Source organism: Hyperolius riggenbachi, chromosome 6 (assembly GCF_040937935.1).
Source record: "Hyperolius riggenbachi isolate aHypRig1 chromosome 6, aHypRig1.pri, whole genome shotgun sequence".
Lineage (NCBI taxonomy): Eukaryota > Metazoa > Chordata > Amphibia > Anura > Hyperoliidae > Hyperolius > Hyperolius riggenbachi.
This window is the reverse complement of record NC_090651.1, coordinates 312,587,688-312,603,572: the sequence shown is the minus strand read 5'-3', so window position 1 is coordinate 312,603,572 and position 15,885 is coordinate 312,587,688. Positions and strand designations below refer to the sequence as shown.

At 42.9% G+C, this 15,885-nt stretch overlaps 1 protein-coding gene across 3 annotated transcripts in view; it reads right to left on the bottom strand.

Moving 5' to 3' along the window:
- Positions 1–7,252: 7,252 nt before the first annotated feature.
- The window catches only part of PRKCG (protein kinase C gamma), a 539,544-nt gene continuing 530,911 nt past the window's right edge, over positions 7,253–15,885 (bottom strand). For 2 of the 3 annotated variants that reach the window (XM_068241314.1, XM_068241313.1), the window contains 2 exons: positions 14,630–14,770; positions 8,870–14,376 (listed from right to left, as the gene is read on the bottom strand). In XM_068241314.1, the coding sequence (XP_068097415.1) occupies positions 14,197–14,376; positions 14,630–14,770 (321 nt within the window). In that variant the 3' untranslated portion in view covers positions 8,870–14,196. Of the gene's footprint in view, positions 7,377–8,869; positions 14,377–14,629; positions 14,771–15,885 lie in introns of those variants that run through there. The other variant, XM_068241315.1, reaches the window with a different exon arrangement.

The window sequence follows — 15,885 nt, the reverse complement described above, 5'->3', positions numbered from 1 at the left end:
TATCCTCTCTACCTGCTCCTCAGGTGATAGTGGCTACAGTACAGTCTGAGTCACTCATTCCTCAGGTGATCAGTACACTTGTAACATAATTCCACCCGCTCCTCGGGTGAACTATCTCACTATTGTCTGTATCTCCAGCTTGCTGGAGTTTGTATTCCTGTGTTACATAGATATACCCCTATCTCCCAGCTCCTCTGGGAATAGCGAGTATCTCTATCATTACGGTTGCACCAAACACACACCCTCACATTGGTTGTCCTGGTCCTGGATATTCCAGTATTATTGGTGATTCTGCAGATCACACATAATCAGGTATAGTGTCTGTATTATTGGTGATACTGCAGATCACCAATAATCAGAGAAATCTGTTCTTGCTGACACCAATCGTTACAGGTATGAGGGCTCTTTCACACTTAGACGTTGCGTTGCAGGGGACGTTAAGGTCGCATAACGTTCCCCTAATGCAACGCATGGTGGTGCTAAAGATGGACGCTACATAGAGCCGCGTTATGCGGCTCTTGGTGCGCCGTTTTCGTTTGATAGTGATAGAACGAAAACGGCACATGCGTCAAAAGACTGTGGAAACCACGTGATCAGAACACTCCGCATCACGTGGTCCCGCCAGCCAATAAGCAGCCGCTCCAGGAAGTAAACACTGCAGTGCGGTGATTATTAGCAATGTGGCTAAGCATAATAGCGGACTCTCCCCTCCTCCTCTCCTGCACTTAAAAATACAAAAAAACCCCACAACATTACTGAGCATGTGCAAACAGGCTAAAACCGCGTACAACGCACAGCATGCTGCACTTTCATTGAACGTGCAGCGTTACAATGTAACGCAACGTGGGCACTGTGAACAGCCCTTTGATTTTTCATTACTGTGAGTTGGGCTGCGTTACAGGCTGCTCTAACATGCACCTGTAACGTCCCACTGTGAAAGCAGCCTGAATGCTCCTGTAATCGGCAGCTAAACAGTCAGAGCATTTAACACACTGTTTAGCCGTTCGTCTAAAAGAGCCCAATTTGTTTCATTTTATTTGCAGCTACTACAATACAAACACAATGCTGGTTATTTTGATCTGGTCAAACACTGGTTTTCTCTTTACCGGTTATATCTATTCAATATTGCACCTACAAAGATCATTGTGAATACAGTCAATATCTTTGTCATGAAACGTGGCTACAACGATCACAGAACATACTGCTTATATCTATATACCTTAGATAACTATATATCTTAGATCTATAAACAATGTATGAATTAAAATATACACAATCAATATATATAAAAATTATTGCAAACATATTAAACAAACATTGGCATAATAAAGCGTATCATGAACCAAATTAACCAACCCTGTATGGTTGTATGTAATAACATGCAGTATAAAATATTTTTAGTATGTGCCTGCCATACATATATAAAAGTGATGACCTAGTTCACCTTTAGTAAGGGAGTATAGATGGAGTATAGGTATCAGTATGCTGGCCAATATATTATGCAAAGTAACAAAGTAATGGTAAGCATACGGCCACACTGGGTAGGCTTTAAAAGATGCAGTGAGGCAGTTAGGGGTGAATGTACACAAAAAAGTGACAGCGCTGAGAACATGTGTAAGCAGGGCCGGATTTACAGCTCAGGAGCCTATAGGCACAGACATTCTGGCGCCCTAAGCCCCACCCCTCATCACAGGCCACACCCTTAAACCACGCCCCCATATCTTATTACATAAAAGCATGCAAGGTAACGCAGATATTACCAAAGACTAACACAGAATACTAACAATATGTAGATATTAGCAATGACATATAGAATTAATGTAAATAGCAATTGGGAGTAAGTCTTAAAAGACTAATTAGTACTAGACAGCTCAAAACGAGTAGGTTAGCACACTGGTAAGAATTTTAATTTTAATCTTGCCTAGATGATACCTGCCCCATATAAAGCCTGACTGTGGCCTAGGCAACAACACCCTCCCCTGGCTTTATAAAGTACCGGGTGGCGCATGACATACCAGCCCAGCTGCCTGTCACGAGTAATAGGCAAACGTTGGCTGGCCTGTGCCCATGTGCCTCTTGCTCTAACCTTGTTGTGTGCGTCTCTCTCCTTTATTGAAGCCGGTAGTGCCTGCATTTGCGTATGAGAGCTTTACCCATACAGCAGCAAATACAAGCAACACAGACTTTAATAAACACACAGCAGGACATGAGCAAGAGACGTATGGGACTAGCCAGTGTCTGCCTGTAAGTTCACACATGACAGGTAGCAGGGCTGGTCTTTCATGCGTCACCCTGCATAAAGCCTGCTTGCAGCCTAGACAAGAAATCTACCCCATTAAATCTACCTTCCCCCCCCCCCCCTCCCCTTTCATTCTTGGCCTACAGAATACCCTTGCCCAGAATAACCATTCCAACCCCCCTTTTACACACAAACACACACACAGTATGTCTTTTAAAAGTGATCCTAGCACCCAGGACACTTACTTTTTATAACCTTTTACACCATCGCTTGCCTACAGAGGACTGCATGAGTACATTTCCCAGCGGAGAGTTGTATGGACTACAATCATCTCCAGGCATGCACTGCAAAAAGTGACCTGGGTGCGATTGCAGCACTTTGCGCGCGCAAAAAGTCTGTGAGTGACACTTCACGTGCTAACTGTTTAGCACGCCCGTGCTAACAGTTAGCACGGGTTTGTGAATCAAGCCCATAGACATAAAACGCACACATACACACACACATGGACACACAGACATTCACACTCACACAATCTCCCACACACACACAGACACACACAGGCATACACAATCACACACACACACAGACACACACAGGCATACACAATCACACACACACACAGACACACACACATACAGGTATACGCAATCACACACACAGCCACAGCACACAAACAGTGACACACACACTGACACACCCACACCCACATGCATACACACACACACACATGCATACACACTGACACACTCACACCCACATGCATACACTGACACACACACAGACAGTAACTTCATTTGCTGAATAAACAATGCAGGTGAGATAGTTTAAGACACAGTGACAACACATTCTGGTTGGCTGCTTTAGTGGACAGGAGTGGGGTCGGCGGGGCGGAGCTTTTTGCCTACCCGTGCTGCTGGGATTCATTTCATCCTCCTCCTCTCTATCCCCTTCCATCAGGGCGGCTCTGAGCGCACCAGTGCAGACAGGCTAATTCCGCCGGGAAGTGATGCCCCCGCATTGCCTTGGCCGCCATTTCCAGGACTCCAGCGGGCAGCAGACAGAGACGGACAATCACGCCGCCCCCCGCCGCCTATGCACGCAGCTGCTGTTCACTTACAAGTTTCAGCGCTGCGTGCAGGCATGAATACGGCGGCTGGTGGGTGAGGAGAGCAGGACGTAAGGACTGTGCCTGCGTGTGTGTGTCACTAGCCGCCCGCCCCTTACTATACTTGTGGCCGCGGGCACCGGATCATGATGCAAGGAGAAGGAGGCGGGCGGCGCTGGCATTAGTGTTGGGTTTTTTAGATTTTTAATTTTAAAGGGACATAATTTAACCCCGCCTTTGCCCAATCAGGCGCCCCTAGGCACGTGCCTAGTGTGCCTTATGGTAAATCCGGCCCTGTGTGTAAGGAGGCAGTTATGGAGTCTTAAGTTAAAAGTGCCCTAATAAAGTAATGCCCAAAGATTTGTGACTAAAGATGCATTGTGGTAGTTTAGGTGCCACCATATGCGCCTTTGGTAATAGCCTCGATTAGCCTACAGTGCTTAAATTTCCACTTATAGCCACTAATCATGGCTATTAACATGGGCACTCAAACTCTATACCTGCATTCAAAGGGGGCTTAGATGCTTTCCTTGCGTTGAAAGACATACATAGCTACAATTACTAGGTTATGCCTAATGATGTTGATCCAGGGATTTTATCTGATTGCTATCTGGAGTCGGGAAGGAATTTTTCCCTTTTGGGGCTAATTGGGCCATGCCTTGTAGGGTTTTTTTCGCCTTCCTCTGGATCAACAGGGATATGTGAGGGAGCAGGCTGGAGTTGTACTTTGTACTGGTTGAACTCGATGGACGTACAGTATGTCTATTTTCAACCAAAATAACTATGTAACTACCAAGTCACCATAATTACCGGATTCGACTTCAGCTTGTCATGAGAGAGCCCAGGCTGGGAACACTTTTCCTGTTGGATGATGAAGTTCACCAGCAAAACACGCTCCACCCTACTTTCCCCTTTTTAAAAGCTATTGCTGCTATATCTTTTTACCATAGTCTGGCAGCTCCAGGGAGGAAGGCAAAGTTAAATATACATTTAAAAATTAAAAAAAAAAGGAGGTGTGTTATTAGCTGCACGATTTGACTTGCTGTCTGTAGCACAGGTCCAGTAGTAATAACTAGCGCCCCTGTCTGATCTACTGTGGATTCCAGTCTCACTGAAATGACCCACTAGACTAGACTCTAATTTTGAGAGAAATTAGGAGAACCAAGAAGTGCTTGTGCAGAAAAATAATGTTTTTCAATTAGACGAAGACAATTAGAACAGCATGAATAATTGGTTTTCCTGTTTATTCGTAATATAAATGCTAATTTCGCTAAAATTTAGCAATGTTCCCAGTAAATGGTTGTTCTCACTCATCTATGCCACTGGTTGAAAATCTCCCCTAGACTTCATATCGTCTGACCTCCACAATGAACCTGCCTGTATGGGGCCACATCATGTATCAATCCAGACATGCTGCTCGTCAGACATCTTTAGGATGCTGCACCCTGCTGGACTGGTATGAATGGGCACTATGCTATCACTGCAAAAGTTTGTCAAGCATCTTTGAGTGAGCTAAGTGCGCTACTGAGGGTGAGAGCGAGTCCCTGAGAACTTCAAGCATTCCTATTCAACGGGAACCTGAAGTGAGGGGGATATGGAGACTGACATACCGTATTTTTCAGAATATAAAATGCACCTTTCTTTAATTCCAAAGAGTAGTGTAGATAGAGTAGCTTAGAAACATTTTTTTTGGGGGGGGGGGTTAAAGGTCCATAAGACACCCCTGCAGTATAGACACACCTAGGTTTCGTTTCGCCCCCCCCCCCTCGGATTTTTGCCCCCTAAACCTGCGTCTTATATTCCGAAAAAATATGGTATTTATTTTATATTAAATAACTAGTAGACCTAAGTCCATTTAAAAACGGGCTCTAGGTCTGTCATCACCGCCACATGCCAGCGGGCATGCACACCCGCCCAGCCCCCTGGCCTGTCCCAGGCTGTCCCTGTGGCACATGCGCAGTAGCACAAATGCAGGGGACACACACACAGGGACAGGACACAGACACAATGGTTTTATTATATAGGATACCAGTTGCCTGCCTGGCGCCCTGCTGATGTTCTGTCTCTAATAGTTTTAGCCATAGACCCAGAACAAGCATGCTGATCAGATGTCTATGACAAAATCGACAAGTTTAGCTGCATGCAAGTTTCAACTGGTTTGGTTTTAAAAGAAATAAATATGGCAGCTTCCATATTCTACTCACTTCAGGTTCCCTTTAAAAGAGGAACATGATATATGGATATAATGTAATAAATATAATTGCTTATTTTTTACAATGTTACTTTACAAACGATTTAGTCATTGCTTGCCCATTGGCAAAATCTTTCTTCACCTTGCTTTGCATCTTGAAATGTATCACAGGTGGCGACATCTTTACTGCTGGGAGGGGCATCACTGTGGAATGTTGATTGTGTGTTCCAAACTGAATAGAAATAACATTTTGAATAATAAATAGCCTAGGCTAAACATTGCTAGCAGGGTGGGGCTCTATACAATTATACAGCAATATACAGATACAAGATAATTAACATACTAGTGGGGATCCTGAATAATTTACTGCATTCTACCATATGTCATTACAGTGCCTCTTTAACATCTCATAAGGGCTGGTTTCCCTCGGACGCTTGGCGGCGTTGGGCAGCCGGAAGCCGCGTCGTCCTGTGATGGCTCGTTTGGGAGGCGGCGGTACGGCGATCGTCATTTTTCGGGGACATGAAACCATGGCGACTAGGCGACCCTGGACGCCACATGCGGCTTCTAGGGTCAGTTGAAACGACGCAGTAAATCAGGATTGGAATGCCGCGTTTGCGCAATCACCGGTAATCGCGCGATGCTAAACGCTCCCATTCACTTGAATGGAAGCGTTTAGCCGACGAGTCCTGAACACTTGGTGGTAATCGCCACCAAGCGTCCGTGTGAACCAGACCTTAGTGATTCAACAAACCAGGGGTGGGTTCACAAAAGAAAATACAATCTACAATTAAGGATTTGCCATCTGCACCTGGGTCATATTAGGTCACAGTCAGGGTTGCTGAGAGGTTTCTGGATTAACAGTTGTCTGATGCCGCATCCACAGCAAATTTTGGTTATCTCAGTAAATCCAGTATAGTATAGTCTTGGTTTATAAATAGCATTTCTCACTGATGATGCCGGTATGAGGCTGCAAATACATAACGGATGACTTACTAACTTTTCAGCAACTGTCACTAGGAGGATGATTTAGTAAGGCAGGATAGTAGTAGAGAACACTGGAGATATAGGAGGTAAAAGAAACCTGGAACGGATTTCTATAAGATTGTCTGTCAATAAAATGCCTTTTAACTCACCAGAAAGAAAGAAAATGCTCAAAATAATTTTGATAGTACTTTTTCAACAATTTTTTTGGTACTTTTTTAGTTGAAAAGTGCCGGAATGTTATTTAAAATTTATTATTTTAATTTGAAAAATTATCTCCTAGGAGAAAACTCAGGTGAGAAAGCGAATTGCATATGGCCCCTTGTCTCAGTAATATCAGAATTATGTGTCAACGTAGCCGTAGGCACTATAAGATCTTTTTTAAGGGTTGTTGTTCCACAAAGCAGCCTTATGCTGTTTATGCTTGGTATTTTACACCATAAACAGGTTATGCACATAAAGTCTAACTGGTTAAAAGTTTATGCCCATCTTCTGTATAATGCATACAATTATGGGTGAGGGAGCAGCTAAGAGGTACAATCTTGTATGAACATTTTAATAACCCCTTTGGCTCTGGTATCCTTTAAATCATTCTACTGCTCCTATCCCACTTACATTTCTGACCATATATATCATTACATTCCTAATCCTAACCACCCTCTATGCTCCTTCAATTACCTGCTAATTACTTTCATTCACTTACCCAGCACGGATCCAAGACTTTTCTACAGCTTCTTCTACTCTCTGGAATTCTCTTCCTCGACCGTTGGGATTTCTCTCTATCTTGAGGGAATCCACCTGCTCAAACTTGCTCCAAAATAATAATCTCCAAATAATTCCATTTCCACTTCCTCCATCTAGTGGGGTAAATTCAGCAAAGAACAGTAAAGTTTCCATGTGCAGGAAGTGTATTCCAGGCTGTAAAGTAGCGCATGTTGCGCAATTAATGTGATCCACATTACCTAGGATGCTCACATAGCTAGATTATGCAAGTATGTACCGTGTGATACCCTAGCAACATGTGTGTTACTTAGTTAACCTGTATTGCATTAACTGCACGGGGGCAGCGCAGGGGAATAGCAGCCTCATCTTTCAGCGCTGGGCCACTGGTGCACGGAGTTTGCACCAGTGGCCCTGCGCTGCATTTACCCAAAACATACAAATACTGTAATTAATTGGCTTTCCCACTAAAATTGGCCCTAGACTATAATGGACATATGTGACGTCTATGGTAGGGATTAGAATATAAGCTCCTCTGAAGGATAGTGAGTGACCCGACTATATACACTTTAAAGAGCTCTGGAAGATGGCAGTGCTATATAATAAATACTAAATAATATTTGCTTAACGTGTGCTACCTTTTGGGAATCTCATTGAAATGGATATGCTCTCCCTGTGCATGACAACTTTACTGTAGTTTTCTGAAATATATCCCCCACCTTCTAGATTATAAACTGGATTGTCCAGGCTTTATTGCATGGCACTGCTTAAAGTGGTCTGAAAGACAGCATTTCTACTTTGTACTAAAAGATTCCTCATAGCTTTAAAGCTATCCCAGAGAAAATTTGTAGCAAAACATCACTGAAATGGTTAAACAAAGCACTTTGCACTGCTATTCAGCTTCAAATCCGCACCTAAACTGGAGAGAACAGTATCTGTGTTTACATTCCAATGTTGATACATTATGTGTAACAAGTAAACACTTTCTGAGAAGCTGTCTCTGCTTCAGGCACACACACAGTTCAGAACAACGCATTAGAACATTTTAATATATAATAAAAAGCAGTTGGAATAAAATGCAATGTCAGCTTTCAGGGCAAAAAAAACGACACTTTGGAGAGTTGTAATTTGTAGACAGACAATATTACTTGTGCACAAAAGCAAATATGATAACTGTATGAATAATAAAAAGTAGAAAAACACATTTTTCTGGAATGTTGTGTCAGAGTTTCAGACCACTTTAATATGCTGAGCATTGCAAATAATGAATAATAATCTATGATCCAGGCGACAGCTACACTCTTGACTACATAACACCAGACCATTTTGGAAAAATCCAGCCCAAGGTTGCTGCATTACATATGAATGATATCCGCACTGGAGATACTTGGCAATCTCTGGAGGTGCCGTAGCAGAACATCGGGTCCACCGTGTGCCAAGCGAGGTAACCAAAAACCAGACCTGCAGAGCCGGGTCACCAGGGTTCACCATGCAGTCAGAGCACATGCCGCTTTACTTAGTGCATATGACAATAAAATAAATAGCAACGACAAGTAACTAAAGAAGACGCTTGGAAAAATACTTTTTTTACTTATAATTTATTTTCATATAATCATCTTTTTAAATTGCAACCTTCTGTAAGTTCAGTCATTTTTCAACTCTAGACATCATATTTATAGTTTTTATATTATTAATATTGCAAGCTCTGAGTTCAAAGACATTACTATACATTAATAATATAACATGATTAATAAAAATGGCAAGCATGCACTCTGCTGTGTTCAGATTTGCTTATCAGAGGCATTGAAACTGTCCCAGAATCAAAAGCATATCTTTTTCTGTCTGCAGAGGTTGAACGAGAGCCTCACCTAGAATTAACGGTTTCATTTTAATTGTAGAGTCGCTAAAACACTCATTTTATCACAGTTATCAGTGGAGCCCTGCCGAGAATACCTATGTATAGAAACATTTCCAAAGGGTTTCTTCCTGTCACTTCGCCCATTGCTGCCACTTTAATCCACACTGACCAATAATCCCCAGGGTACTGGATAACACAAGTGATTTGGAAAACTTGGCCTGGTTCTATTTAAGACCAAATAAATTCTCGGAACCGCATACCTATTCCCTCGGACAAATGTGCTCAGAACTGCAGTGCAAGCTGTCTCCTTTCCTCACTGGTTTCAGCTGCTGGGCAGGTTAGGCAGGTGTGGCCATGTGACAAAGTGGGAAGAATGATTCCTGCTGTATAATCACAGCATGACAGTAGAAACGATGTGGGTGCATGGGGAAGTAGAACTTTGACAGTTTACAGGAAGTAGGTGTGAGGGGTTGTAAGTCTTCATCTCTACCGACAGGAAATAACAGGCAGAAACGTTTTTAAAGAGGAACTGTAGCAAAAATAACATAATTCATAAAATTGTAGTTTGTTTTTTTAATATTAATTTATAGATTATTTAGTCAGTGTTTGCGCATTGTAAAATCTTTCTTCTCCCTCCCTAATTTACTTTCTGAAATTTATCACAGGTGGGGACATCTTTAGTCCTGTTAGATGATCTCTGCAGCACAGAGGGAGATACTGCTGGTCGCAAACAGCCGTTCTTTCCCACAATGCAACAAGGTTCACAGCCATGGCCCTGACATCACATTGTGGGAGTGATTTCAGCACAATATTAGCCATAAAGACCTCCCTGATGATCTATTCAAGAAATGGTAAAGATTTTTTTTCACAGGAAAAGGGACATCCAAAGGTAATATAAATACTTTACACTAATCAACATGATTGCATTCAGAATCTGTCTTATGCTGTCCACTATTAGGTCCTTGCACACTGTGTCTGTTACATTACATCGCAACAGACAATGTCATTGCGTTGCAATGTGATGCAATGATATTCCTAAGGTACCAACATGAGTGCAGTGCGTCAGCTTCTGACGAAATAACACACAGCATTCTGTGCGTTTACCAGGCAACGTGCACGGTTACTGTGGCAGTGAAGCATACTTTTAATGGTACTGTATGCTTCACTGCATGCATCGCAACACACACACAATTTTTTAGCAGCATTGCAATTGTACTGTGTTGAAATGTGCCCAGTGCAAAAGACCCTTTAGAAGGCAAAAGTATTCAAGCCCTCAGTTGGGTTTAACCACTTCAGGACTCAGCCTTTACCCCCCCTTAAGGACCAGCGCTGATTTCTAAGATCTGTGCTGGGTGGGCTCTACAGCCCCCAGCACAGATCAAATAACAGGCCGAGCGACCAGATCGCCCCCCTTTTTTCCCCACTAGGGGGATTATGTGCTGGGAGGGTCTGATCGCTCCCACCGCCGTGTGGCTGGCGGGGGGGGGGGGGGGGCACCTGAAAGCCCCCTCCAAGGCAGGATTCCCCCTCTCCCTCCCTGCCCCGGAGATCGGAGGCTGCACAGGAACGGATCTGTCCTGTGCAGCCTCTAACAGGCTCCTGCCTGTCATGTGACAGCGCCTCCCTAATAATAGAGACTGAGCAGGAAGTAGCTGATTACTGTGGAGGAGAGAAGAAGCTATACATTGGTATAGAAGTTATCTTCCTTTATACTGTATTTTGCAAAAATTGTGCAAAACGTTTTACATATAACTAATATAAACAATGTTCTGTAAATCAAATATAAAAGCTAACTTAACACAGTGAAGAGCACTTTTACAATACATTACTTCTTTAAATTTCTTTACTATGACCAGGCTAGTGACAAAGGTATCCACATATTACTTTTTTACAGTGTCCTTTGTGCATAAGCTGAAAGGACAAGCCTGCCTTGTGCATGTTTAAATGAAACTGTCCGTATGTGACCTTGATATGCACTTTGAGTAATAAATATTCATCATACAAAGAATAAGTACCGTACATAAACGTATCCGAGGTTACCTACAATAAAATGTCTGCTCTAGTAGAACCACTGTACATTTCAGCCTTTCTCAACCTTTTTACCCTGAAGGAACCCTGCAAAAAAAAAAAAAAACTTTGGATTACAAGGAGCCCCTGCAATCATTTTTTTGTTCTTGAGGAACCCCTGCATTTATATTGCAGGAGGCGTGGTCTTTAAAAGTATCCGATGATGTTTATTTCACCAACTCTTATTACACTGCCACTCATTATACTCTCTCCTTATCCTAGTGCTTTTGTGTTCATTAATATTCTGACCCCCAATTTAGTGCTTCTTTTTACAGTCAGTACCCCCTATTATAATGTGCTCTATTCTACTTACCCCAGGATGGGGGAAATGCCAAGGAACCCCTGCAGAGTACTCAAGGAACCCTGAGGTTCTAGGAAACCCTGATTGAGAAAGCCTGGAGCAAATGTAATAAGGCAATGTGGAATAAGTAAAGTGATCTGAGCTTTCTTTTTGGTCACCAAAACTGTACCATCGCACCAAAGGACCAAGAAGCAGGCCTAAAAGGTCAAGAGGGGAGGAGGGAACTTCCTCTCGACATTCTTAGTAACAGTATTAATTTGCATATTATACTCCAGAGCATTACTCCAAAACAAAGTATCATTTTGACATTCAATTTTTACTGATGGCAAACTGTTCTTGAAAATATGCTTTGTTTATATTTCTCCAATTTACTTTACGGCTGACTAATCTATAGGAGTAAATTGAGCAGTTGCTCAGAGCCCTACACTACTTAGGGGCTCCCAAGTCAGGGAACGTGGAGGTCTCAACATAATGTCAGCACAGTATTAAAATGTTTGAGGCCCCAAGTTGATTTCTGCCCAGGGTTGCATTTTACCACCAACCATCCCTATGGTCACTTTAAGGGTAATGTAGACTTTTTCATGCAGAAGTCTTATAATAGGTGGTAGCTCTTCATGATTTTGCTTGTGGGTGATTCTGAAATCTTCTGCGTAGTTGGCTGGCCAAGGTCACACGCTCAGCTAATGGAAGATGGGGATCCTAGCTTTCTGGAGAGGCTCCTCTTTTATCTGAGGCATTTGCTGCATGAGAACCATCATTTTATGAAGGTTATTAAATTAGTGGGTTAGGTTGTAGCATCAACCTTAAAGGTGCACTTACCCTTTAAAAGCTTTGAGGAAATGTACATTTTTACCCATTAGCAGCTTAGAGTTATCTTATTTGAGATAAGTGCGCTGCTTTTGACCTCAGTCGGCAGAACTCGTCGGGCTGTAAATTCTTGGAATGCTTTGATCTCTCTTTCTCTAAGCAGACATAGAAACTGATAGCAGACATCCTCTGTTATTGTCTCACACTGCCCCCTAGCGACAAGTGGCCATAAATACACATTACAGCAGTACTAATTAGAAGCTGTGAAATGTAACAAAGAAGAAATAAAATTTGCTAAAATAAATTGGCCTGGAGCACTTGCAAGCCTCTAAATAAATTGGCTGCTAAAGGGTTAAGACACATTTAAAGATGCACATTACTGTATTAATACATTGGTGCTGGTAACAGAACATCCACCATATCACCTATAAAACAATGCATCCTGCATCAGCCCATTTACTATTCACCGGAGCTCTCTCCTCCATCCTGCCTCTCATTCTGCTGCTGCTGCTGTGAAATGTGCGACTTCACAAAGTGAAAATTAGCTCTGTGTATAACCGATTCATCTCTCTTCTCCTATTTGAGTTCATTAGCCGTCCTTATTATTCATTCCAGTGGCATTAATGAAGTTTCCTCTTCCATTTAAAGGTAACAACACGAAGAAAAAAGCTGATCAGAACACTGAGTGGACAATCAAAAGCTATTTGTATTGGCTCACTACAATAATAGGAACTCGACTGCTGTCTTTAAAATGATGCGTTTTCCTATTCTGTTATAGTCTATAGGTTTGTAGGACAGGAACGTGATATCACAGACAGTTACAGATGTTCCAGCATGGTCTGTTCATATAATAAGTTGTAATTATGGTTTACAAAATGGCCCCTTGACTTCTATCCTATTGATTCCTAAATTACAATAAAGAACAAAAAAATATTTCCTCGACCTGGTTCCTGAATCAACCTATGAAGTGTTGTTTAATATAAGTTAAACGACCCATAAACACTACAAGAAAATGTTGAGAATACACATGAGTTCTATATCAAACCACACCCATGGAAGCCCTAACCGGTTATCCTGCCTTAGACATCCTGATTCTCTGCTTGTAGAGCAAGTCCAGAAAGACTCAGAGAAAAATTGTATCAAATTGATGAGCGAGTATACACAGTATGCTGTCCTATAGCCCATGCATATAAGCGGATGATGAAGGCATGTAATACAAATATCATCGACTGAGGGACATTCATCCAATCTACTTGTACAGGATAACATCTAGATATAATGTACACTTACAGGTATAATAAAAGGCCATGCATGCCAGTGGTAGATGCAGTTTGAAGGGTAGAAAAAGGGGGGGTGCAGGCAGTGTATAGTCCATTCCGGGTGTTGGGGATGGGGGTGAGGGCGAAAAAACGAAATAATCGTAATGTCTGAGTCTAGATTCAAGTATGATGCACATCCACAGAGTGAAATCCAAAGTTTTCTTCACATCGAGTCGAAGTTCGTGTTCAGGGTCCAACAATTCCATCAGGAGCAGGTCTTCTCCCGATTCCTGCAGGTGACTCTATAGTCTGACCTCACGGCGAGAGGAACAACTTAATTCCTTGTCATGAAATCTTGAAATGCTGAATAACCCAGAGGAAAAACACACACATTGAAAACTTTATCAACATTCCACATGGTCTAAATAGAGTGAGATGCCAGATCAGCGTCAGGTCCCGGAAGGAATGGATTCACTATTGCATCCTTGCCCCCTCACACAGCACGTTACAACACGGAGTGCTTTTTCCAAGATGCAGGGAGGGAAGGAGGAGAAGAATATGGGGCATAAATTGCCAAGAAAGCTGTAATCAAGGAGTATACCATGCTGGCCAAAGACTGGGCCTCGACAGAAAGCCTTCTGCTCCTTGTGGCACACGTGGAGAGGTCACACCAGGGATATGGGCACCGGGCTATGTGGATTGCTGTGAACAAAATCTGGATTGATGAAAGTGAACCCAGCAAATTCACTCTGATCGATGCCAGCTAAGACAAGCTGATCCGGTGGTGTCAGAACCGCAGCGGCTCGAGTGAAGAATTTGTCAAAGTTTTCACCGCTCTTCCCACACTGCAAAAAAAGTAGATACACGAGTCACTCTCCCTTCTACAAGTAAATAGCTATCTGACCTATCCAACCTTCACTCCATCTAAGAATATACTTCAGCAACAAGACAAACCTGTACTGTGAGTAAGGGTGCATACACTAATACAGTTTGGATTGGCCAAAGATTGGCCAATTTTACCACCTCAAACTACCATGAGGGCCAACAGATTTTGATAATATATAGGACTTGTTTTTATTATACTATATATTTACTTACAGGGCGTGGTTTGAAGGGTGGTTGGATTTCCAAACGTTCTAAACGTTCCCAGTCTATCCAGCGGAAGAAGGCGTGGTCACGTATGTCTCGTTCCCCATCACAACCAGAGCCGAGACGTTTCAGTGGATGTTTCGTAAGCAACTGAAAAGGGAATTATACACAACAGTTATATCTTGAAAGTAGTGTAACATCAGACTCCCCTTTTGAAAAACACATTTTCCATTATTAGTTTTCAGCAGCACGTAACAAAATACACAGTCAGACAAACTGCAAATTTCTGTATCTCATGTCAACAGACAATTACATACCTCAGGGGTGCAACAAACTGCATTAAGTAATGCATTCTGCTCTAATTTTTACGCATGTAATTCTACTTAAAGTGAACCTCCAGACTAAAAATCTACTCAGCAGCACTGAAAAGGCTTGGTGTTTCTTTAACAGTTTTACAGCATCAGAACTTTATTTTTCTTATCCAAGCCTCATTTTTGGCTGCACAGAAGCTAAGCTCCGCCCATCAAAGAAAACTGCCCGGACTTTTTTCCCCTGATACTGTGCAAAGCATGATTGGATTTCTGATGGTGTGTGTCTCGTTGCCTAGCAACTGGGAGGGGAGATCAGGACACAGGACAGTTGGAACTGTGTCTCATGCTCCCCGTCACCTCCTTTCAACCGAAAAGATGGCTGCCCTCATGAAATCTCAAACCTTTGCCTGTTCTTTTAAAACAGGGTGGGTAAGAGATTATATTACCTATCTATTTTAATTAGCATAACTAATGTAACTTAACCCCCCTGGCGGTCTAAAAAATTCCGCCAGGAGGCAGCGCAGCAGTTTTTTTTAAAAATCATGTAGCGAGCGCAGGGCTCGCTACATGATCATCCCTCCGCCCGCTTCGATCGCCTTCGATTTCCTGGAGGGCATGGCCATGGCGACGGGGCGGGATGACGTCACCGACGTCGGGACGTCATTTTGAGTCCCGATCCACCCCTCAGCGTTGCCTGGCACTGATTGGCCAGGCAGCGCACGGGGTCTGGGGGGGGTAAGGCAGCGTGGCGCGACGGATAGCGTCGATTGAGCGCGGGGCGGCTGTGATCGGTGTGCTGACGCAGCTAGCAAAATGCTAGCTGCGTGCAGCAAAAAAAATTAAGCAAATCGGCCCAGCAGGGCCTGAGAAAACCTCCTGCGCGGCTTACCCCGAATTACGTTCGGGGTTACCGCCAAGGAGGTTAATGACTGTATGTTTGTTTAGGCTGAAGTT